This window comes from Malus domestica, chromosome 14 (genome assembly GCF_042453785.1).
Source record: "Malus domestica chromosome 14, GDT2T_hap1".
NCBI classification, from domain to species: Eukaryota; Viridiplantae; Streptophyta; class Magnoliopsida; order Rosales; family Rosaceae; genus Malus; species Malus domestica.
Window position 1 is genome coordinate 1,897,215 of NC_091674.1, and position 25,200 is coordinate 1,922,414.

The 25,200-nt window shown below is 36.8% G+C and overlaps 3 protein-coding genes across 3 annotated transcripts; 2 read left to right on the forward strand and 1 right to left on the reverse strand.

Moving 5' to 3' along the window:
• Window positions 1-4,575: 4,575 nt before the first annotated feature.
• Window positions 4,576-8,335, forward strand: LOC103453944 (monodehydroascorbate reductase-like). The gene is made up of 9 exons (XM_008393540.4): window positions 4,576-4,901; window positions 5,249-5,320; window positions 5,968-6,019; window positions 6,190-6,270; window positions 6,456-6,574; window positions 6,662-6,881; window positions 6,994-7,112; window positions 7,191-7,316; window positions 7,638-8,335. The coding sequence occupies exons 1-9, from the start codon at window positions 4,851-4,853 to the stop codon at window positions 8,100-8,102; spliced, it is 1,305 nt and encodes a 434-aa protein (XP_008391762.3). The 5' UTR covers window positions 4,576-4,850; the 3' UTR covers window positions 8,103-8,335.
• Window positions 8,336-9,342: 1,007 nt separating this feature from the next.
• On the reverse strand, window positions 9,343-11,182 carry LOC103453943 (large ribosomal subunit protein P2z-like). Its single transcript, XM_008393539.3, has 4 exons — window positions 11,021-11,182; window positions 10,847-10,940; window positions 9,901-10,133; window positions 9,343-9,564 (listed from the first exon to the last, which is right to left on the reverse strand). Exons 2-4 carry the CDS (start codon window positions 10,932-10,934, stop codon window positions 9,538-9,540), a joined length of 348 nt encoding a protein of 115 aa, XP_008391761.3. The 5' UTR covers window positions 10,935-10,940; window positions 11,021-11,182; the 3' UTR covers window positions 9,343-9,537.
• A 4,439-nt stretch (window positions 11,183-15,621) lies between these two features.
• On the forward strand, window positions 15,622-17,064 carry LOC103430952 (UPF0481 protein At3g47200-like). The gene has a single exon (XM_017331099.3). The coding sequence runs from the start codon at window positions 15,622-15,624 to the stop codon at window positions 17,062-17,064; it is 1,443 nt and encodes a 480-aa protein (XP_017186588.3).
• Window positions 17,065-25,200: the final 8,136 nt, after the last annotated feature.

The window sequence follows — 25,200 nt, forward strand, 5'->3', positions numbered from 1 at the left end:
ATTAATTTGGTAATCCCAAGTCCTTAGGCACCTAAAGTGAAGCCATCAAATCTTCTTTTCTTTCCTTTTTCTCTCCTTATTCTATGCTTGGTAGATAAAAAGCAATTTGCTTTTGGGATATCAAAAGGTTTTGGATGAAATGATATTGTTGAAACTTGAAAGCCAGCCTTCTAACTACTTCCATTAGGCAAAAGATTTGGTATAAGATAACAATGATTAAGCTTTGGATCCCTTTTTTTATAATTCTTCTTTTGATCGACATCAATTGTACTTCAACAGCATTTGATTCTTTGATGGTTGATGGGAAGAGACCATTTATTAAGACCATCTCCAATTCTGACCTAAAACTTAAAAATATTTAACTCAGAAAATTTAGATTTTAGCCCAGAAACAGCTTTTCTACTCTAACCCTTTTGGCCTAAAATTTTAGCCCCAGATTATCAAAAAATGAATTAAGGCTAATTTTTTTTTAAATTAACTTTTTAAAAAAAAAAATTATGTAGACTATCATAAATTAATTTTATGAACATTTTAACCTAAAAATATTTAAATTCCGATAAATTTTGAAAAATCACTAAATCAATACATGAAAATCATGATAAACCACATAAACTTTAAAAAAAAAAAATTATTCTAGCCATTGGAAAAAAATATTTAAATTCCGATAAATTTTAAGATTATTCTAGCAATTGGATTTAAATTTGGACCGTTAGATCTTTTTTTTTTACCGTTAGATTTGATTATATTCGATTTAAGCCGTTGGATTCAATAAATATATAAATATAAAAAAAAAAATTGAATGTGGACCGTTGGATTAACCAACAGTCCAATTACCACCACCACCCGATGAAGAAAAGTAGCCGTTGGCTACAGGACAATGCCCACTTTTCACTCTCATCCGTGGGTCCCAACAGCTTTTGTGGGCTAAATTTGTGACCTATATTTACCTTCATTTTAGGTTTTAGGTTTTAGGTTTGGTTTAGGTTTTGGGTTGGAGTGGATTGGGAGGGGAAAGGGGAAAATTTAGATTATAAGCCACCATTGGAGATGGTTTTAGGAAAATATTATTGTCGCCACTTAAGACCAACTCCAAAAATATCATTGTCGCCACTTAAGACCAACTCCAAACAAGGCGACCCATACCCAAATATTTGGAGTCAAACCTAAAAATTGTCATCCGACAACAAAACTTAAACCTAACAAATTTGGATTTTGACCCAAATGAAAAACCAGATTTGGGTTTTTATTTGGCGGACCCAAATGTTGGGGGCCACCCTTTTATAAATAAAAAAAAAACGTACGGGACTTTGGATCTGATGGCTAACAGTTAGGCCTCATGTGTCACGGGGGCCCGCTTGTCAAACGGTAACGATCCAAATCAAATATGCGTCTTTCAATTTATGGATGTTGGCTATCAATGGTCTATATCAAAATCTTTTTTTTTTGGGCAAACTTTTGAATTTGATCTAATGGTCGAGTTTTATTACCCAATGGCTGAAATTTAAATCCAACAGTCAAAATAATAACATAAATTTGTGTGTATTGAAGTTTGGTTAGTAGAGTGGTTGGTTGGTGTCGTTTGTTTGGTTTTTTTAATTTTTGTCGGAATTTAAACTTGGTTAAGTTAAAACATTCGTACATTAAATTAAGATAAAATAACTCAAACTTTCAATTTTGGGTCTAAATCCTAACGAAATTCACAACAGAGCTTAAATCCTAATTTTTTTACCATATGGGCTATCTTCCGACTACCCTATCATCACATTGACTATTAATCCAATTAGGCCTTATACTTCTATATCCAATATGTCTTTAATGAAACATCGAGTGATACGAAAAATTAATATGTGATATTAAAAATAGAAGATGTAGCAGTTAAGGACATCAAATCTAATAGCTAACACAACCATAACAATAAGTGTTACGTAGCACTCAAGCCAAACTCTAATATATTCGACTTCATTTCTCCCATCTCTCTTCTTCTTATTTCCCATGTCTTTTACCTTCATTTCATTTGCATAAGCAGGCTTTTGACTCTGGATAACCTAAGCTCAACATGATTCGAACACTTTTTTTGGTGAAAGATTAGTAATATATTTGAGTGAACTGGGCTTTGACTCATTTTCATAGATCCAATTGACTATAACCCAATCAAACGCCACCTCAGGGCCCATATTTGAGTGAACTGGGCTTTGATCATAGTGCTGCTGCTGCTGTTGTTTACAAAGCGTAAGCATTTTTGTTCACTACCTTATTTATCACAATTTAATGAGTTTAAATTTTAAAATTTGTATTTGTCCAATGTCAACAACACAGATATCGAAAGTTAAACTCATATAATGGTAATAAATAAGATGTTGAACATCATCATCATTTGAGGGTGATGAGAAAAATATTTGTTCATGAAGAGAGTGATAACAGGAATAAGTGTTGGTTGGTGAACAACACATGGGGTACAGAATGGGGTGAAGAGGTCACATGTTGGCCACCACGTCTTACAAATTTAGAGGAAAAATTAGCCTTTCCATACCAATTTGGGCAATAAAAACATCTCATCTCAACACCAATTTGCGAAGTGTGAGACTTTTGGATTTGATCTTTCTTAAATTCGAGTAGAGAAAAAAAAAAAGGCAATTTACAATGTCAAGTGCCACGCTTTGTCAACACGTGACACTATCAAACAAAAAGTCTGATGAAATATGCATTACGATGAAAAAAAAGGAAATTTCATTACCTAGATTTTTTTTTTCTTTGTACAAGGTAAACATTTCTATTACCAACAACCCAAGTTTACACAACAAAGATCCAAAGTCAGTTAAATAAGTACAAGCAAAATTGGAACAATAAAGTTAAACAAAAAAGAATTCAAGCCCAAACTAGAAACTAGCAAAAGAAACCCTAATCTTTTGCTTCCACCACCACTGCTATAGTGAACCAACACGATCTGCAAGCGACGAATGCCTCTCCAATCGCATCAACCAGCCGCAAGCAACTTTTTGAACACAGCCACAAAGGAAAAAAGCAGTCACAAAGTGGAAGAAGCCTGTGGCAATACCTGAGCAATGTTGCCGACAAAGGCAGCAGCCAGTGAGAAAGTGATGGTGTTGTGAACATCGGAGCTCTACACACTCCTGATAAGCCGCACCAAATCGCAATGAACAGTGATTGCAGATCGAAGTGGAGATGGTCGAAGACGACGAACGCCGTTATGGTGCGAGGGACAAGCCAAATCGAGGTGGGGAGCAGGGGGAAAAGCAAAATCAAGGAAGAAAAAGGAGACAAAGGGTAGGAGGAAGGGACTGCCACCGCCCCCAACCGAAGTTATGGACGGTGGCTGGGAAGTGGTTGATTTCACAAAGATTTATCACAAAAGAGTCAAAATAACTGACGGTCGACAATCTTATAAACCACTTCTATTGAATTTAAATTTCAATGATCATTTTTAGCTGAAAAATATTCTTTTTTTCATTAAGAAATATTTATGATTTTTTTTTTTTTGTGTGGGAAGAAAACACACAGCGTTCCGCTAGAAGGACTATGTGTACGAATTCCAATTTCTGTACAAAAAAGAACATTGAAACGGTGGCCACGGATGTGGGTCCTTTTATCCATGAGCTATTGACATTTAACAAATATGATGGTAACTATCATCACTGCTGACGTCAATGTTTCCGGAAAGCGACCGTTTCCAGCCACGATTTGCCGGTCGTCCACGTAAGAAAATATTCCTAGAAACTAGCATTACCATAATTAAGAAATAAAATAAACGAAAAAAAAGGGAGAAAAAGAAAAGAAAAGAAAAGAAACTCAATTTATTTGAGTTAATAGTTTGAATATTAATATTGGAAATTTGGACAAGTGTAACTTACGGCCCATGAACGGGGGCTTCTTTCCGGCACTATGCACTTTCCATTTTCCTCATAAAGTAATTCGACCCAAAAAATAAATAAAAAAATAAATAAATAAAAGAGCAAAACGGCCATGATAAAAGATAAGGGCTTTTCAACTGTGTACCGACTCTGAAAAATAGGATCAAATTGTGTTCACACTGCAAAACCCCATGGACCTACTATCTAAGATTCAAGAAAAATTCCGCATAAGAAAAATTATTTAGTGACAAAATAGTTATGCATAAACGGTTTTTAAATATTGAATAGCCTCTTCAGCGATAAAAAAAAAATCATTTAATGGTCATCATCAAAAAAATTTAGTGATAATTTTGTATTTTCTATATCGGTAAATTTAATTTTCAAAAATTTAATAAGCACAATATAAATGAACGTGGCTTGAGTTACTCACTCGATTCGATATATGTTGAAGCAAAGAAATGAATTTGACTTTCAATTATTATCCGGCCATTTTTGTGAGAATTGGGGGGGTTCATTTGTATCAATCTTTCTTTTGCATTCAACTGCAGACAAAAATTGAAAGTCGATATTCATTTTTCATTCTAGATAGCAAACGAGATATTATTATGGGAAAATGAGGACTATATTCATTATTTAAAAAAGAAATTTCAGAAAATTGCAATATCTTTTTTAATTATGTTAGAAAGTTCTTTTGGCAAGTAACATTAAAGAACAAAATCAGTTTACGCATCGGATCGGTTGTCGTGGCGATTGCGCAGTCAGCAGTGATCAACGGTCTAAGGTCCGCCACGTGGAAAATCCCGTTTACATGGAGGGACGTCAGAGGTTAGACCAATGAGGAAGCACCAGTTGCCCTATAAATAGCTGACCAATCCCCCAGCTCACAAAACCTCATCGCATTCCTCTCACTTGCTCACTAGCAGCATCCAAAGCGAAGAAGAAGAATCGAAACGCGCGTTTTGCCTTATCGATCAGCTATCAATGGGGGCGAAGAACTTCAAGTACGTGATCCTCGGCGGCGGCGTCTCAGCTGTAAGTTTCTCTGCGATCGATTCTTGTCCGTTTGATCAAATTTTGTTGATTCTAAGAATTGACCCCAAAATATGAATTTTCGATCTTTTTTTCGAAGTTTTCTTTCGATCCTGATGAGGTTTTACATAATTCTGGCTTTGAATTTTAAAGTATTTTCATAGATCTAGTATAATTATTTGAATTTCTTTTTATGATTTTTGAAATTTCGAGTACTTGATGTTCTTAAAGTCAATGCGTTTCTGTATATAATTATGCGCTTTAAAAACTGTTTTTGTGATAATTTTGTTATACTGTGAAGCCTTGATCATTATTAATGCTTTATATGTGTTTGGTTTTGAAATTTATAGGGATATGCAGCTCGGGAGTTTGCCAAACAGGGCCTTAAGCCAGGCGAACTAGCGGTCATTTCCAAAGAGGCGGTATGTTTTCTAATGCTCGCTTTCGAGTGTGTTTGTATGCAGTTGACTGAATATTTGAGATATTTTTGTGCAAAGTTATAATTTATTGGGGTATTAATGCAATTAGTTGTGAATTTTGGGAACGAGAATAGAAAATGCGAATTGCGGTAGTATGCATGAGTATTGATGACTGTTTGCTTAAGTGATGATCAATGTTTAAAATATCAGTTTCGGTGGAAATATCGATGGATATATCGATATCGGTTGCCTTTGATAGAAACGATGGAAATTTGCTCAAAAACGTGGAAATTTAATAAACTGTAGGGATTATCATATGGGCAATTTGTCGATAGTTAACCAATATGTCGGAAATATCGACAAAATCTGTCAATTTTAGCCGAAATTTAAGAGTTTCTCCAAGAGATCAGAAATATCTTTTTTTCTGATTTTTTTGATATTTCCGTGAAATGATCGTATCGAAGAAATTTCGGGGATGAACATTAAACTTTGGTTAAGGTACTTTTATTGTGCTATTCATGTCAATGCTCATTGCTTGCTAACTGTATACTTTCTGTACTTCATATTATTACTGCTGTTTAAAGTTCGTTATCCTCTAATGCATAGGTAACTTCTCATATGTTCTTAAATTTCGTTTCTTTTATTTCCAGGTGGCTCCCTATGAACGTCCTGCACTCAGCAAGGCTTATCTCTTCCCCGAGTGTAAGTGGTGTTACTTTAGTTCCAAACTTTTAGTGCTTAAAGTAAGCAGAATTGTGTCCTATGACCTCTAGATTCATAGCTACACCTGATGCTTCAACGAAGAGCAACCTCGTTTTTAAGTTCATCACAATCTCTGACATTGTAACTTACTGTTGGGATTGGTATTGCAGCTCCTGCTAGACTTCCCGGGTTTCATGTCTGCGTTGGAAGTGGAGGAGAGAGATTGCTTCCTGACTGGTACAAGGAGAAAGGTATGTTTGTCTTCTACACAGTAGAGAATATACCAATTATGATTGGAGAACGGAGACAGTTTTCCTGAAGTATTTAGAGACGGTTAAAACCATTATTACTTGTCGTTGTCCCATGCTCAATTCTCTTCCATTTCTGAGTCTTTTAGATTGCATTATTCTCATGGAAGCATAATTTACAATTTCAGGGATAGAATTGATTCTTAACACTGAAATAGTTAACGCTGATCTTCCCGGGAAGACTCTTGTCAGTGGATCTGGGGAATCCTTCAAGTACCAGACTCTTGTCATTGCCACTGGCTCAACTGTAAGCAACTCTAGGAATTTTCGATGCCTTAGCTTTGTATGTCCTGCCCACTTGTATACATAATCAATGCGTTTTTCTTTTTTGTAGGTTATAAGATTGACAGATTTTGGTGTCAAAGGAGCTGATGCCAAAAACATCTTCTATTTGAGAGAAATTGATGATGCCGATAAACTCTACGAAGCAATTAAAGCAAAGAAGAATGGGAAGGCTGTGATTGTTGGAGGAGGGTACATTGGTCTCGAGCTTGGTGCAGTTTTGAAAATTAACAATTTAGATGTTAAAATGGTTTACCCTGAACCATGGTGCAGTAAGTGAATACTGCGTCAAGCTTTGTTTCGTGTGTATATGCGTGTTGTGTGTGTAATACACTCTTTCGATTCTATGTACCTCATTTCCCTAAATTTTCCTAATTCTTGTAGTGCCTCGACTTTTCACTTCTGGTATTGCTGCTTTTTATGAGGGCTATTATCAAAACAAAGGAGTTAAAATCATCAAGGGAACAGTTGCGACTGGATTTACTGCTGACTCAAATGGAGAGGTAAATACAGTCGCTTGTTTTGGTAGTCATGATCCGATGAAACTGTACTTTCGAATGTTGACTTTTGTCATAATGTAGGTCAAGGAAGTGCACCTAAAGGATGGCACCGTGCTTGAAGCTGACATCGTTGTTGTTGGTGTTGGAGGCAGGCCCCTGACAACATTGTTCAAGGGACAAGTCGAAGAGGAGAAAGGCGGCATTAAGGTTATGCAACTTCCAAAATCTCTTGATTCCTTCCCCTTTTCCCATATCTTTAATCGTTCTTTGTGATGCTTGGGGTTCTTAACAATATCAATCTTCATAGTCTTGATTGGTTAATCACACAGATAAGCGCTTGTTTTGACCACATATTAAGTAAACAATAGCGAAAGAAAGGTTTAAGGATTTAATCACTTGAATTCTTTGTGAGTTTTAGAGATTATTGAAAGTGTTAATCGTGTTTTCAATTCAACATTTAATTAGTAATCCCATTTCTTTAGTTAATGTTTCATGGCATCCGTTTTAATATGTGCCGGTTGATTGCAGACAGATGCATTCTTCAAAACAAGTGTTCCGGATGTATATGCTGTGGGCGATGTCGCCACATTTCCTTTGAAGTTGTACAATGAGATTAGAAGAGTTGAGCATGTCGATCATGCACGCAAATCTGCTGAGCAGGCTGTAAAGGCCATCAAGGCAAGCGAGGAGGGGAAGACAGTTGAGGAGTACGACTACCTTCCATACTTCTATTCGCGCTCCTTCGATCTTTCATGGCAATTCTACGGTGACAATGTTGGTGAAACCGTGCTCTTCGGAGACAGTAATCCCGCGACACCAAAGGCGAAGTTTGGAACATACTGGATTAAAGACGGGAAGGTGGTCGGAGCGTTTCTGGAAGGCGGCACTCCGGAGGAAAACCAGGCTATTGCCAAAGTTGCAAGGGCCCAACCTCCGGTTGCGAGTTTAGATCAGCTTGCTGCGGAAGGTCTCTCTTTCGCTTGTAAGATCTAAACCTTCATGTGGTTGGAAAAATAAATGGTTTTGTTGCTTGTGATGAAGATCTAGTGATAACTTTTGCTTTTGGTTTTGGTTTTCATCGAGTGGTTTCCATATTGTAATTTGGGATTTTAGTTGCATGAATTTCTCATTGTTCAGAGTTTACAGAGGTTATTGTTATTTGTAGTCGTTAGTGTTACGAATTTCTGACAAAAATAAAATACAATATATAACAAATGGTTTTTGCATCGTCTTTTGTAATAAAGTCCGACACTTGTTGTACTATAGGGGGTGAATAGTAATTAGTGGGATATTAAGCAAATTGACGACAATATCGGTATTAATTATTAGTAAGTGGCCTAAATTGGATTGAAATGGCTTGGAAACCCATGTCTAAGGATGGGTTCAAAGTCCCCCGTCTTACTTTGATATGGATCCGAAATTCATATTCAATCATCATGATACACTTTGCGGCGCCATAATAGACATGAATATTCAATTAAATTGGACTTATGATATCCAATTTGGTCCACCAAATAAGGATCTACATTCTTCAAATCCATCCCCTTACAAATCTGTTGTTTACAACATTTTCATCTTGTTAACCACCACGAGATGACTTAATGGTTGGGACGCAGTCTTTATTTCATATAACTTGTTCTAGGTTTGATTCATGATGCTGAGATTCACCCGATAATGGTATGGGGATAATGAAATGTCTCTGTAAGTCTTTCTGGCTCCCATAAAAGTGGACCGCCATGACTTTACCACCACTTGGTCCCTTGGAAAAAATGTCTCAAAGATTATTCTAAATTTGATTCAGAATTTGAATCCGAACAGCTTGTTTGCGTATATATTTTTCTTTTGAACAGTTAAAATCTCGCAATCCACGAGCTCTTGCTTGCGTATATATTTTTTCTTTTGAACAATTTAGATCATTCAGTCCACGAGCTCCGGACATAGAAATCCGGAGAAGATTTGATTCGACTTTCACAACCTTATTGTGTATAGCATTTGATTAGTTAGAATTTGTTGTGAGACAGATGACAGAGTCTCCATCGTTAATAACTCAAAAAACTGATCAAAGAAATCATTTGGGGTACGATTAACTTCTCTTGGCACCGAGTCCTGATGCCTAATACAGCTTCCAAGTCATAATATGCTATCAAACATTCGTAACCAATATAAATTAAGCGATATAAACCATCGATTTGCAAGAGCAGTCGACAAATAAGATGATAGAAGCTAAAAGCCATTACGACAAAAATTCATAAACTTCGATAGAAATGATGATTCAAATCCACCACAATTGCATAAAACCATAACGAACTACATATTTGATTGTAATCAGGTCTTCTACTGGCTAAGAACCAAAAACCATACATTCCACTGAATAAAAATTCTATTTAACTCGAATGGTGAAAACCGGGATGTATGCACTCCAAACGCTCTAGTCAAAGAGACTGAAGCCCATGTCCTGCAGCAAGGAAAAAACGAGAAATATAAGAAAACTATACAATCGACGGATGAAAAATTGGCTGATGTCTCCTAGAGTGTTTGGTGATACAATCAGAGTATGAAGACTATCGGTAGCAGTCAAGAAACGTGCATCCGAATGTGCCACAACTCAAAGAAAGGCAAATGGCTATTGAATTGACATGACCATACTAACAGAAGGTTGCTGTCATGCACATATACAACTGATGGAAACTATTGAACATAAATACTTCTTAAGAAACAATGGCAACGGAATTGCATTAGCAGTAACCAAAGCACAAAAACCAATCTTAATGAGATTATCCAGATAACTTACATCATCGGATTCCTCTTTCTCCTCAACCTTCTCCTCTTTCTTTGCCTCAGCTGCAGCAGGTGCAGCGGCAGCACCACCACCACCACCAGTTGCAGCAACTGCAACAGCACCACCTCCACCAGCTGGCACGGAGGCCAACTTTTCCCTTCCGGAGGCAATTAGCTCTGTGATGTCCTTACCCTTGACTTCGGACAGCAGAAGTTGAATCCTGTCATCATCAGCCTCGGCGCCAACTGCAAACATACCAAGTTTTCAGACTCAATAATTAATATAACCTTGACCTTGTACAAACACAATACTATGATCCCTAATGTTAACATCCAAGTAGAAGGCATGGACAACAAATTCATTCAATAACTCAAATGCAGTTATTAAACTACTGTCCTCAAGGACCTCCTTTGGTTTCTAGGATTGGATTGGAATGGATAACCCACTTTATTATCATTCATTTCTACCTTCAATATACATTTAACATAGGTGTTATCCAATCCAATCCTAGAGACCAAACGAGGCCGAGAAGCCATCACAGAGAGAGAAGCGTATGCAGCCAAACAGAAAATTTTGGGAAACATGGATATCATAACAGACATTCAATTGCTTCTTCTTAACCAAAAAAAAAAACATATAAGCCCATTGTACATACAGTAATGCAGAAAAGGCAATCATTATCGTCAGAATTCAACACCGAAAGATACCATATCCCGAAAACCCAACCTTGTCATTTCCAAACATTCATATTCACAAAGATTAAGTCGACTCATTACAACTACTCATATTTTAGGGGTCGAAACCCTATACCCACATAGAAAATACAGAAATGGGATTTACAAATCAAGGTGCGATATCGCACTACGAAACCAAAAAGTCACAATCTTTGATGCGGTTAATAATTTGGGTTATAAACAGAAGGAGCAACAAAATCACAGTAAGGTAAAAGGAAAATTACCGGAGCCAAGGATGTCCTTGAGATCTTCGGCGGTAGGGGTGGTCTTTCCGCCCAACACAGCCAACAAGTACGCAGCGACCACCTTCATCTCTGCCTGTCAGAAACCAAATTAATCAGTAACAATGGCTATCTCTCCAATCCACACACAGCAAGAGAGAGAGAGAGAGAGAGTACTTGAGAGGGCTCTGGATCTGCGGAGTGTGGAGAGGAAGGGGAAATTTGCAGCCGAATGCGAAATGATGCAGGGACTGCGAAATGAGGTTTTATCCAGAGCCGCTGCTAGGGTTTTGATCGGATTGTAACACTTAACGGACCCGGGTTTGGGCCGGATTTGGTAACTGCTAGCCCATTCTAGGTTTTTTTTAACATTATGCCATTATCGATATGCAGAAATAACTCATTAAAAACATTAAATAAAAATTATTGCACACGCATATTTGCTATTGAAAGACTTCAAAGGAAGTGACTCAATTTTTTGTCACGATAAATTTTATTTGGACTCATGTAACTTCTCTTTACATCAAATTTAAATTTAAATTGTAAATTATTTTTTTTATCCTATGGTACATTTACCATCAAGTATAAGATAAAATTATTAATAAAACAAAAATTTATTAATAAACCCACAACTAATAATCAAACCCAAACATGACATCAAACCCTACCATCTCATAATATTTATCGTATGTTCATTCTAACTAAAACCCTAAGATACTCTCACAAAGAAAACAAGTTTTTTTGCCGATGGATGATGATTTTGAAGGTTTGAATCCTCCAACTAAAGTATAATCGATTTATTCAAGTTTTTTTTCGCTTGCTTTCAAAAAATTTTTAGAATTTAGGAACAAAATCAGCATCTTTTTCAAAGCATTATTACTGGTAAAAACATATATAAGATTTTTTTTTTTAATTATCTATATGAAATTAAGAAAAATTAGCAAATAAAGGATTGTCATCAACGATGCGCATGCAGTTGCAGTTGCAGCAACGGTGGTGAGCCCACAAGGACCTTCTCCCGTGATTAATCGTAATAATCATAATTGCAATATTGAAAGGATGAACTTGGGCTACAATGAAGAGCACCATCCTTGGCCATGTTGTCACCCAGAAAACATATATGAGATTAAGCAAAATCAGTAAAAAAAAAAAAAAAACAAGAAAAAAAACAGGGATTACGTACGGGACAAATATGTGAGAGAACAATTTTCAATTTTTATTTTTTAGATGGGTGTAAAGATAAATTTCAATTAGTTTGTGAGGGTAGTTTAGGTAATAAATTTGGGTTTAAAGAGATATTAATAGTTTAATTAAAAGTAATATAGATGTAGAGAGTAAGTTGAGTGTAGAAAAAAATTGTATCATGGGTTCAAATAAAATCTCCCTTTTTGTGTAAAATCCATTAGTGGTTAAGATGGATCATAATTAATCTAATTGATATTGGATTGATTGAATTCAACTCATACATTTTGGTAATGGAAAAATGACGTAGATGATTAATGGTTCGGATTCTCCTTCTTCTTTACAGTTACCGAGTGAGCTAGGAAATGTTGAAGACTGCCGAGCTGCCATGGTGGTTTTGCTGGTCTCGTCAATGGCAGTGTGTAGATTTTGGTGCCCAAGTAAAAAATCTCATTATTTTTTAAGTAAAGATGACGCTTGATGTGGCGGTTGATGGTTAAATTCCTAAATTGTTAAGTGTGAAGCTTTCAACTTTTAACTTCCAAGAATATAGAAAGACAAAAAAAAAAGAATAAAAAAAAAACTTGTAGCTCAAGTAGTCACATTCACCCCTTTACTCGATCGACATTCTCGATTTATCTTCCTCTAATATTACTTATAGTAAAATATTATTGTACTGTGCATTATCCAGGATTCTAGATACATGTTTCGTTGAAATATTGTGTCAAGAGTACTCGTTTAATTTCTGAAAAATTGAAATTTATTTCAGTATTTCGTTGAAATATTGTGTTAAGAGTAGTCGTTTAATCCTTGAAAAATTGAAATTTATTTTAGTTTTCCCTCCCTTTAGTATAATATGGGACTACCTAACATTTTTCTATAAACAACGGTGAAAAAAAGTTGGGCTCCAATATTTGTATTTGGCAACTCAATCAGAGGGCTCCAATTTGTGTTCGCCTACCAACAGCAATCGCAACCTTCCCTTGATAATTGAAGAATTGGTTACTGCTTGCCTGGAAATCAAGTGCTGCAAATTCATTTCTCAGAGAAGAGAGAGAGGCCGGAGTGGAAGAAGAATTGGTTACTGTATGTCGGAACTCAAGTGCTGGAAATCAAGCGCCGGTTCACTCCATGTAATGTGACCCCATTTAAATTTTAATTTCCACTCCATATAAGTGGCTAGTTTTGAGACACGTGTTTTGTCACTCTAACGATGGGAAAGTGTTGAGAATGAATCTTACATTGGGACAAGGATTGTCTGCCCTCCACTTCCGGTGCCCTTCCCGTGCCCTCCTGTTTTATGTGGTCACGGTTAAGCCACGTCAACATTTTATATTATTTTTTTATAGATATAATAAGACAAAAATAAATAGTAATATAAAATGTTAACGTGGTTTAACCGTGACCATACAAACAGGAGGGCACGAGAAGGGCACCGGAAGTGGAGGGCAGACAATCCTTGTCCCTTACATTGTTTGCCTCGAAATCTAAGTGCTGCAGCCCAGAACTTTATCTTCTCCTTCCGTATTGTTTATCTCTCGTTTTTTTGCCTTTTTATCTTTCTCAATAATACACTTCTTTTCTCCTCTGTAATAAATCAAATATTTTATTTATCTTCTTTTAGATTATTTGATTGTGAAAATAAAAATTAAGATAAACTTTATCATATCACATCTACCAACATACTCATTTTGGTCATTTTGCATAATCACAACACTTTTACGTAACCGTAATGAAAATAAGAAGAATTGAATTGAGGAGTTTGAATCAGATTTATGTTGAAGTTGTTTACTTAAATGTTCTGAAATCGAAATAGAAATGACACTAATTCTATAAAGCTATTTACTAATTCAGTAGAATCGGAATATAAACCAGTATGATTACTGAAATACCCTTGTCCCAAATCAAATATTTTATATACTTTTTATAATAAAATTGGATATAATAAATGATAGCAAGAAAAAAAAATTAAATTGCTTATTTTATTTCATAGACACACTAAAATGCTTTTGTTTATTTTTTATTTTTTATAAATTTAAGTATTTACTTAAATATTTAAATTTTCTCTCTCAAGTTGTAGTTTATTCTCTTCAGCATATGCATAGAGTTGTGCATAATGTGAATGAGCATATGGAAATAAAAAAAGTAAGGAGTTGCGCATAATGGAGTTATGCAAAATTAAACTAGGGTTAATGGGTTTATAAATGATAGTCTTGGAAATAAAAAAAGTTAGTGAGGGCATAAAGGGAACAAAAGTGTCATTTTGAATGCCCAAGCAATCAGGAATTGGATTGCCACCTAGATGTAGGGAATCAAATTCCACCAATACAAGGAATTGAATTCCAAAATTTGTGTGGGTCCCATTGCTTCTTTGATTCCTCGATGTTTAGTAAACACCGGAGTATTCTGTAATCGGAATTCAATTCTACATTTTCATTCCGATTACGGATACGTAAACACACCCTTACATAAAAGTTTACCAAACATTTCTAACCTATTTTTCTTTTTGTTAAAAACACTTTCACAACTAGAGTTTTTCAAACACTTAACTGCTTTGTTTGTTTATTTATTCTCACAGTACAACAAGATCTATCTTTTTTTTAAAGCACGACATGTCAAACTAGCCATTGATCTAATGATTCAAATAATACAAAAAATGTGTAATTTGTATTAGCTAGACCATAATTCGACTCAAAATCTATGAAGCACATATATAGGCCCAAACTACATCAATCCTTTAGTTAATTTGCTTGGACCCCAGAAAAGGCTTGCTAAAATTTTCGCAAGAAATTAGGAATCTCACTGCATGGAGAACAACTTACGTGGAACGATTTCATTGTTACATGGATCTTGATCCAATAGTGCAATTTCATGTGATGAAAAACTTACACATGACATTGTTTTAGTAGAGTGGAACGTCATGGACTCATGATAGTGGTGAACAAGTTCCATGTAACTTCTTCAGTGCATGGATGTTGTAAAAGTCCCCCACATCCTCTGATGAATTGCCTGGAAATATATCATCTGCAGAACGTCCCTACTTGATCGACTTGATGAGAGACCTCATGAAGGCAACATAAATGGTCTCCGTGTGGACCCTTACGTGAAGGAAAGTCTGAAAATAATTAAGAGCTAGCACTGCTACAACTACTACTTGCCAAAGACTAGCTTCTAAATTTCCTTGAAAATCAATGCCCCCTGCTAAGATAGAAGACATGGCACTCACTGTACATGAGTGACAAGTTAACAACTGAGGTTTCAACGAATTTTCGTTGTGATGGAATTGCTTTCGGTGTTGTTAAATATAATCTATGGGGAAATATCCTTATGTCGTGCTCTCACGGCTTTAGACCGGATCGGGGAGCCATTACCTTTTTTCCCAAATTGAGTGTCATGTTCACAAACTGAGGTTTCAACGAATTTTCCACTGATCCCACTGATCGAAACAGCAATACAGCGTAATTTCTTGATAACCTCCTTCATTACATTCCACTCTATATATACTGAACTAAACAATCTAATTCTATGCACAACATTGAAAAGCAAGATAGAGAGAGAGAGAGAGAGAGAGAGAGAGAGAGAGAGAGAGAGAGAGAATGGGGGATCATGCTATTACAGTAGTAGATTCAAGTAGTAGTAGTAGTAGTAGTAGCGAGGAAGAAGATGAAGTGATGAATTACGAAGAAACTGTGGAAGCTATGCGAAGTGGTCTAGACGAGCACAGCAACGAAATTCGAACGAGTAGTAGAAGCTCATCATCAGCGTGCATATATAAAGTTCCAGCCAGCCTCGCTGGAATCCGTCCACAAGCCATTGAACCTGAAATGATCTCCATTGGACCTTACCACCGCGGCAAGGACGGGTTAATGGAACTTGAATCCTACAAATGGCGGTTCCTTGCTTCAATCCTTTCCCGAGAAAGGTATAAAAGAGGGCGTGATCTGCTCGTAGAGTACTACAAAGCCATGAGAAAGTTGGAGGAGCGTACGAGAAGCTGCTACTCCGAGTTGATGCCTATGTCCAGCCCTGACTTTGTTCAAATGATGGTGCTTGATGGTTGCTTTATCATCGAGCTTTTTCGACAGAGGAATACAGATGAAGAGGACACCATTTTAAAAAGGCCGTTTTTTATTCAAATTTTAACTAGGGACCTTCTGAAGCTTCAAAACCAACTCCCTTTCTTCGTCCTTGAAAAACTATTTGAGATTTCCGACTTTGGAACTCAACATTCTCTATCCTTGCTTGCGCTTGAGTTCTTCAATCATTCGTTGCCTAGGCCTAGCGAAGTCCTCAAGAGCACGAGTGAGCTTACTGGGGCCAACCACTTGCTCGACTTGTTTCGCTTAAGCTTCCTTCCTCCCGCACCGCACGATCCTCCAAGGAACAATCCTCCTCCTTCGAAGTCAATATTCCAACGAAAGGCAGGTGCTCTACTGCAGATATTGATTTGCCTGTGTATGCTAGCAACTTCGATTGTAGTCGATGATGATCGTCACTCTAACCTAAAGTACCGCCCAACTGAGAAATCAATCCAATGTACCACACAACTAAGACTCTCTTGGGTAAAATTTAGGCCGCGCAAAAATGCGGAGAGCTTCTTAGACGTTGGTTACCAGAAAAGGGTACTTCGCATCCCACCTATAACCATCAATGAGCTCACCATTGCTATCTTTATCAATTGTATGGCCTTTGAACTCTGTCACCCACACACAGCTCCGCTCTTCACCGCTTATATTGCCTTCATGCGCTGTCTCATCAATTCGAATAGGGACGTCCAAGTTCTTTGTGCTGAAGGGATTATCGCCAGCTTCTCACAGAACGATCACAACGTAACTGAGCTGTTCACAAACTTGGGGGAAAAAGTTGTGCTCGACATAGGAGATTCCTACCTCTCCGAGCAATTCAGAGATGTGGAGGCCTATTACAGCAGCTGTAGGGGTACCTTCCTGCGAACTTGTTTTGGCGAGCCATGGTCGATCGCCTCATTTGTCTATGCCTTAATATTGTTTGCGTTCACAATGGTCACAGCTTCCAGATGAGCTACACAGCAACAAAAGATTCGTCTGATTCTAAAGCTTTCCTTTTTTTATTTATATTTTAATTATTGCAGTACTGAATGTAGAGGTTTGGATATCTTGTTTGCTCCCTCCCAATCCATCTCTCACTTTATTGTAATTCACATTTTTAATTTGTTACCGGAAGTTTCATTTGACCGGAAAAATAAAACCATTTGTTATTTCTCCTACCAGGGCCGGTTCTCAGTTTTTTAAGGCCGTCACACTAAAACATATGCCGTAACTCTATATAAGTAAAATTATTTGTTTTTAACTTTTTACATATAAAATTTCAATAAATTATACTCAAGGTAAACTCAATAATTTAAAAATACGGAAAAATTAATTAATTTTGTATTGAGAGAAAGAACCAAAAGACCCCAAGCTTACAAGTAGATAAATGATGAGTTTTGTTTTTCTTCTACATGAACTTTATTATTATTATTGCGAGATTTTTTTTTTTTGAACAAGTGATACTATCTAAACGAAGAGGGAGGGGGTGGACTTAGTACTATGATCTAGTTGTATTCCTCTTCACTTGTAAGTGAGAAGTCTTAAGTTCGATTCTTGTTAAAGACGAATTTAAACCACATTATTGCTAATTCATTATAAGGCTAAACCCACTCCCTCATCCTTAGTTAGTATGGATAGTAGGGAAAAATAGAAAGGTTGGAGACCGTTTCGCTGAACATTGTTGTTAAATTCAAGAGTAGTAGTTTAATCCCCGGAAAACTGAAACTTATTTGAGTGTTTGCTGCATTTGGATAAACTAGATGAAGCCACATTATGTGTGTAAATATAAAATTAAAAAAAACAATAAAATATATATAGAAAAAAGAGAAGTTAGAGACAAATGTGATAAAAAAATGTAGCTTTTTTTATTTTAATAAAAATACTATGACAGCATATAGTTAAGACTAGATAGTAATGCCCGCGCGTTGCTACGAGATTACAAATTGACTTTCTAGCAATGTATAAACTTGAGTTAGTAGTGGTGTAACATTGACTGATCTAACAATGTGTAACATTGACTGATCTAACAAACTTACCATAATAAAGAAAAGAAACTTTTTTGCTGTAGAAAAATTATTGTTTTGATACCTTACAAAGGTAATTTGTTCAAAAAGTTGAAAGCAAGCGGTTTCGAATATTGAAATTCCACAACATCCTTTGAAAAATAGCGACCATCATCTGATGGAACTATTGTACCACCTAGAGGAGAGAAAAAAACGATAAGCTACTGAGATATTCTTATACAAAAAAGAAACACACTTGAAATTGAATGAACAAAATATTCAAACATGGTAAGTAGATCATGGGGGATAATCTATCATTTTTTGCCAAGTGAGGAATATCTTGAGTACTAGGAGAGAAAAAAGTAGTTTCATATTATTTTATGATACCTATTGTGTTAGTCTTGAATTTCATTCCATTTATAAAATCGACTACTGACATGGTTACAACCTTTGCCAACATCACCTCTAGTATTGGGTGTCCATTTAATTTAACTTGAATTTCTCCTTTAATCCTGGATATAAATAATGCTTCAGTTTAATTTTTACTACACAAAAAATTTAAGAGTCTAAATGGGTTTTACATATAGGTGATAAAACTGCAACTTAGTAGAATCGAAGACAACGAAAATTGAGTATTATTTACCATAAACAGACTTGCAAATTTAAATGCAATAATGAAAATGAAGAGAATTCGCTTTATCGTGTTTAGCAAGGAAATAAATAGCAACGAAAATAGTATGATTTGGTGAACCTTACTTTTAACTTATTCTGACAATAGGGCATTAAAGGTTGACGAAACAAAATTTGCGAGTAATGAGGTTTTATAAAGCCTGAAAAATTAAAGCCACTATCATACGAACATAAGCAAAATCCAATCCAATAATCACATCTGTTTGAGAAGTGTATTTTAGCTTAGAAAACATGTATGCATCTAAAAAGGAGAAGGGGAGAGAGAGAGAGAGAGAGAGAGAGAGAGAGAGAGAGAGAGAGAGAGAGAGAGAGAGAGAGAGAGAGAGAGAGAGAGAGAGAGATAGAGAGAGATGAACCTTCTTGCGGAAGGCAAAAGTTGAGGGCTGGACAAAGAGCTTTAGAGATTTGTACTTAGTTTTCTAGTGAAGCTCATATATGTTAACCATATCAGATGGAAGCCATTAACATAGAACACAAGAAGAAAGAAAGCTTAAGAGAGAAGAAAAGAGACGAGAGAAGACTTTAGAGAAAGAGAGAGATATTATTTCCTTTATTACTTTTTCTACTTACAATCTTCTTACAGAATCATAGCTATATATTATCTTGATCTTGTCATAGCTAGAATATCCCAATCGTATCCTTCAATCTAGCCACTGTATTAATGACAGATGGCACAATCTAAATGATTCAGTTATGTACTCTTACATCCCCCCTCAAGCTCAGGTTGGGATGACCCAAGCATGAGGTTGGAGCAATGAGTAGTAAACAATGGTGAACTAAGACCTTTAGTGAGTATATCAGCACACTGTTCTGAGGAGGAAACAAACTGCACAAGGAGTTTCTTGCTGGCCACTCTTTCGCGGACAAAATGAACATCCACTTCAATGTGTTTTGTCCGTTGATGTTGCACAGGATTAAAGGATAGTGCAATGACAGACATATTATCACAAAACAAAACAGGAGTATACCCGAGTTTGATTTTCAAAAAAGTAAGAAGTTGTTGCACCCAATCTAACTCGGTAGCAGTGGATGACAACGCCCTGTACTCTGCCTCAGTTGACGACCTAGACACAGTCTGTTGCTTCTTAGAAGACCAAGAAATAGGATTATTTCCAAGAAATACCACTAAGCCAGTAGTTGACCTTGGATCATTAGGGTCCCCTGCCCAGTTAGCATCACTAAAAGCCTTTAGGATCAACTTTCCACTACTATAACTAACGCCATGATTTAGATAACCTTTAAGATATCGTAATATTCTTTTAACTGTAGTGAAGTGAGAGATCATTGGAACCTGCATAAACTGACTAACTTGATGAACCGAAAAGGCAATGTCAGGCCTGGTAAATACAAGATACTGCAAGGCCCCAACGATACTTCTGTATAGTGCTGGATTGTTAAAAGGTTGTCCATCATCCTTAAGAAGCCTATTGTAAGGCAAACAAGGAGTGCCTGCAGGTTTGGAATCCAACATTTCTGTTTTCTTCAACAAGTCCTGAATGTACTTCTCTTGAGATAAAAATAAACCAGAGGCAGTTCTAGTGATCTGAATACCCAAGAAAAAGTGTAAATGACCAAGATCCTTAAGCTCAAATTCTGTAGTTAACTGGGAAATAACTTGTTGAATTGTTGCAGCTGCACTTCCAGTGATGATTATATCATCAACATACAACAAAAGTATCACAATTTCAGCACCAACACACTTGACAAACAGTGAAGAGTCAGAATAAGTATTGCTGAAACCCAATTGAGGTAAAAACTGAGTAAATCTATCATTCCAAGCCCGTGGAGCTTGTTTTAAACCATAAAGAGACTTGTGTAATTTGCACTCTAAGTAAGGATATCTGGAATCTTCAAACCCGGGAGGTTGTGACATGTACACCTCTTCATTTAAAATGCCATGAAGAAATGCATTTTTAACATCAAGTTGTCTTAATGGCCAATTAAATTGTGCAGCAAAAGCAAGAACCAATCGTACAGTAGTAGGCTTTACCACAGGACTAAAAGTTTCCCCATAATCCAATCCTTGTTCCTGGCTAAACCCTTTTGCTACCAATCGAGCCTTATGTCTGGCAATACTCCCATCAGCATTCCTTTTTATTTTAAACACCAATTTACACCCAACTAAATTCTTATTAGGTGGCAGATCAACCAAACTCCATGTATTCTGTGAATACAAAGCTTCAATCTCCTCTTGCATTGCACTATACCAAACTGGAACTTTTAAAGCTGACTTATAAGTGGCTGGTTCAATTGTTGTTAAATCAACCTCAACTGCACTGTGAACAGATGCTAAGAAAACTCTCTTCTTTATGATCCCACTTTTAGACTGTGTTTGCATAGGGTGTAGATTCATTGGGGGAATATCATGAAACACTTGCAAGGTCTCTGAGCTATATTCAGGTACCAAAGAAGAATCTTGAGCAACAATGGATTGAGAAGCAGGTGAGTTTGTGGATTGTGGTATTGGTTGAGGTGAAGATTGTATAGTAGGCTGAGAAGGATGAGTATTAGATGATTGGGTTGATGGACAGGTTGTTGAAGGGGTAACCAGGATATTTTCAAGATTAGGAAGCACAGAAGAATAACTAACAGTAGTTTGAGATGGTTGTGGCACAGAAATCTTAGGTTTGAAAACCATTGTGGCATATGGAAAATCTATTTTGTTAAAAATAACATGCCTGGATATATAGATTTTCGCATGACTAGGATCATAGCAAATGTACCCCTTATAGTTCAAGGCATATCCCAAAAGGCCTAATCGGATAAATGGTCCCCGTGGTCATAAGGTATTCAGATGATAGCCCCTGTGGTAAAAAAATTCGGATTTAAACCCCAGTGGTCTAAGTCTGTTAGGATTTAAACCCCTGTGGTCTAAGTCTGTTAGGATTTATGCCCTTCTGTTAAATAATGTTGACGTGGCTGCCACATATATGCCATGTGGCTGCCAAATGTCTTCCACGTGGCAAAAATAATAATTTTTTTTTATTTTAAAAAACCTGAATTTTTACACACAAAAAAAAAACCCAGAAGCTCCCCCCGCCCTCCGCCCTCCGCCCGTCCCCCCCCCGGACTTCTTCTTCTTCTTCTTCCGGCCGGAGACCAGCTCCCCCCCCGCCGGAGCCCTTTCCCCACGCGACCCTCCTTCATCTCCTTCTTCCTTCTTCTTCTTCTTCCCGCCGGTCTCCCCGCGCGACTCCTCCCTCTCCCTCTTCCTTCTTCTTCTTCTTCTTTTTCTTCCCGCCGGAAACCAGCTCCCCCCCTCGCCGGAGCCCTCTCCCCTTGCGACCCTCCTCCCTCTCCCTTTTCCTTATTCTTCTTCTTCTTCTTGCAAATCTGGGTTTTTTTTTTTTTTTTTTTTTTTTTGTAAAAATTCAGGTTTTTTTTTAAAAAAAATTAAAAATTATTATTTTTGCCACGTGGCAGACATTTGGCAGCCACGTCAGCATTATTTAAGAGAATGGCATAAATCCTAACAGATTTAGACCACAGGGGTTTAAATCCGAATTTTTTTACCACAAGGGCTATCATCCGAATACCTTATGACTACGGGGACCATTTATCCGATTAGGCCATCCCAAAAATATACACTTAGTAGACTTAGGTTGGAACTTGTTGCTGTTATAAGGTTTTAACAATGGGAAACAAGAACAACCAAAGACTCGAAGATGATGAATATCTGGGATTACAGAATATAATTGTTCAAATGGAGAGTTATTATGAATAACAGAAGATGGCATTCTGTTAATTAAGTAAACTGCTGTTTGACAAGCAAAAGTCCAGAATGTAGAAGGCAAATTTGCATTTTGTAACATAGTGAGAGCAGTTTGAACAATATGTTTATGCTTTCTCTCAGCCAACCCGTTTTGTTTAGGGGTATAGGGACAAGATTTATGATGAAGAATGCTGTGTTGAGCAAGAAATGATTGAACAGATTTACTAATATATTCTCCCCCCCATCACTTTGCAAGATCTTAATTTTGGCTGAAAATTGAGTAAAAACATACTGATAGAAGGAAATGAAAATGGAGACAAAATCTGATTTATTTATCAAAGTAAACATCCAACAAAATCTAGTACATTCGTCAACAAATATGACATAGTACTTGAATCCATCCACAGAGACACAAGGTGCAGGCACCCATAGGTCACTATGTACAACTTCAAAAGGTATTACAGATTTGGAAGTAGCTGGATAGAAAGGAAGTTTACTAAATTTGCCTTCTAGACAACTTTGACAAACTATAGAAGACACATCCTTATTAACAGCAACATTAGATTTCCTAAGTGTAAGAGAAACAATAGGATTTAAGGGATGACCTAGTCTGCAGTGCCACAAGTTTGAGGTGACAGTATGTCCAAGACAGGCAACGGCTTGATTTGCTTGTTTTTTAGGTATATGAGGTATGATAGTAAAGGAAGGAATGTGATACAATCCATTGTTGCAGAGTCCTTTAAACAAGATTCTCCATGTGGCTTTGTTCTGAATCCAAAAACAGTAAGCATAAAAAATTAGCCAACAGTTGTTGTCAAGACAAATGCGATGAACAGACAACAAATTATGAGATAGCTTTGGAACATAAAGAACTGAATTCAGTTTTATAGGTTGTAGAGAAGTCCTTAAAAGAGAATCTCCAATATGAGAAACTTGCAAACCTTCACCAGCTGCTGTTTGAACTGTATCATTTTGAGAATATGGTGAAGCAATGGACAAATTACTCAATTCATTCGTCATGTGATTGGTTGCACCAGAATCAATTAGCTAGACTTGAGAAGAGACTTGATTAGGCATTGCAGTAGACATAGTGGGCATAGCATAGGAAGAAGATGCATTCATGGAAGGAACCATGTTCACTGAGTTCATAGTGGACATGGGAGGCATGCGAGAAGAACCCATATTCAACATGGGAGGCATAGCACTCATATACTGAGGTTGCATTGAACCAGGAAAAACAGTATTCATAGCAGTCATTTGTGATAGAGAATTCCTTCCTTTGTTTCTGTAAAAACAAGTCTTGGCCGTGTGATTACTTCTGTCATAAATTTGACAATTCTCCAAAGATTCATCACTTCTATACACACACGTAGCAGCATAATGGCCGTGTAGAGAACATATTTGATAGATGACATTTGAAGAGGAAGTACCATTGTTAACATGAGAAGGACTACCAAGTATACCAGGAGCAAAATCATGAACTATAGGTTTAGAATGATAGAACTTTTGTCCCTAATTCGAACCAAATTTATGGCCTTGATTATATGTAGCCTTGCCTTTACCCTTAAATTTTGACTTGTTGCCACCATTATAAAACGAAGATTGGCCAGAGTTCCCATGAAATCCATTAGAATTGTGAAACCCATTGGAGAAAGATCCTTGATATGAAGATGATGAAGCACCAAAATGAGAAGCTTGATTCTTTACCATCATTGCAGTAGGAAAGGAAACACATGAATTGTTTTCAATAGTAGCTTCTTCAGCAAGTAACTGGGCACGAAATTCCTTCAACGAAATCACATTTTCTCGGCCACGAATAACACATCTGAAAGTATTGTATTCTGCAGGTAGACCATTTAGTGCCAATATGACAATATCTTCATCGACAAATGTAACACCAGCAGCAGCAAGGTAGTCTCTTGTTTCTTTGATGCGTTGAAGATATTGGGAGACAGAATCAACGCCTTTCTTGATTGTTTGAAGATCAGACTTTAACTGGAAAATAGAGGTCTTGCTTACTGTAGAAAACTGTTCTTGAAGACGAACCCATAGATCTCTAGCACTACTACTCCCAATTGCACAAGAAATGGCCATAGGAGACAAGGTAGCAGTGATAAGTTGCATGAGAGCCCTATCATGCATCTTCCAAACCTTATACAAATCTGATTCAATTTTTGCACCAGACCCAGAAGAAGTAACTTCTGAATCAATAGAAAATTGAGATGGACACAGATTTGTTCCATCAACAAAATCCATAATTCCATAGCCTTCAAGCATCAGCTTCATTTGGAAATGCCATTGAAGGTAGTTGGAATCGTCCAATTTAACCGAAACTGAAGTTAAAACAGAGGACATTAACCCAGTAATTGGAGACTGCAAGATTTGCAGTTGAGTTGCAGTAACCATAGTGATAATTCTCTCAGAGGAATAAAACCAAACAGTTGGTGGGCAAAGATTTTCAGAGTAAAAATCAAAGAAAAGGGCAAGAACTAGAACCCAGAAATCAGAGAAGTGATTCACAAAGATGAAAAGAATGGAGCGGAAGCATAAGAAACCAGAATCGAAGAAGCTTACGATCGAAGCTTAGAGGGTGAGTGATACCATGTTAACCATATCAGATGGAAGCCATTAACATAGAACACAAGAAGAAAGAAAGCTTAAGAGAGAAGAAAAGAGATGAGAGAAGACTTTAGAGAAAGAGAG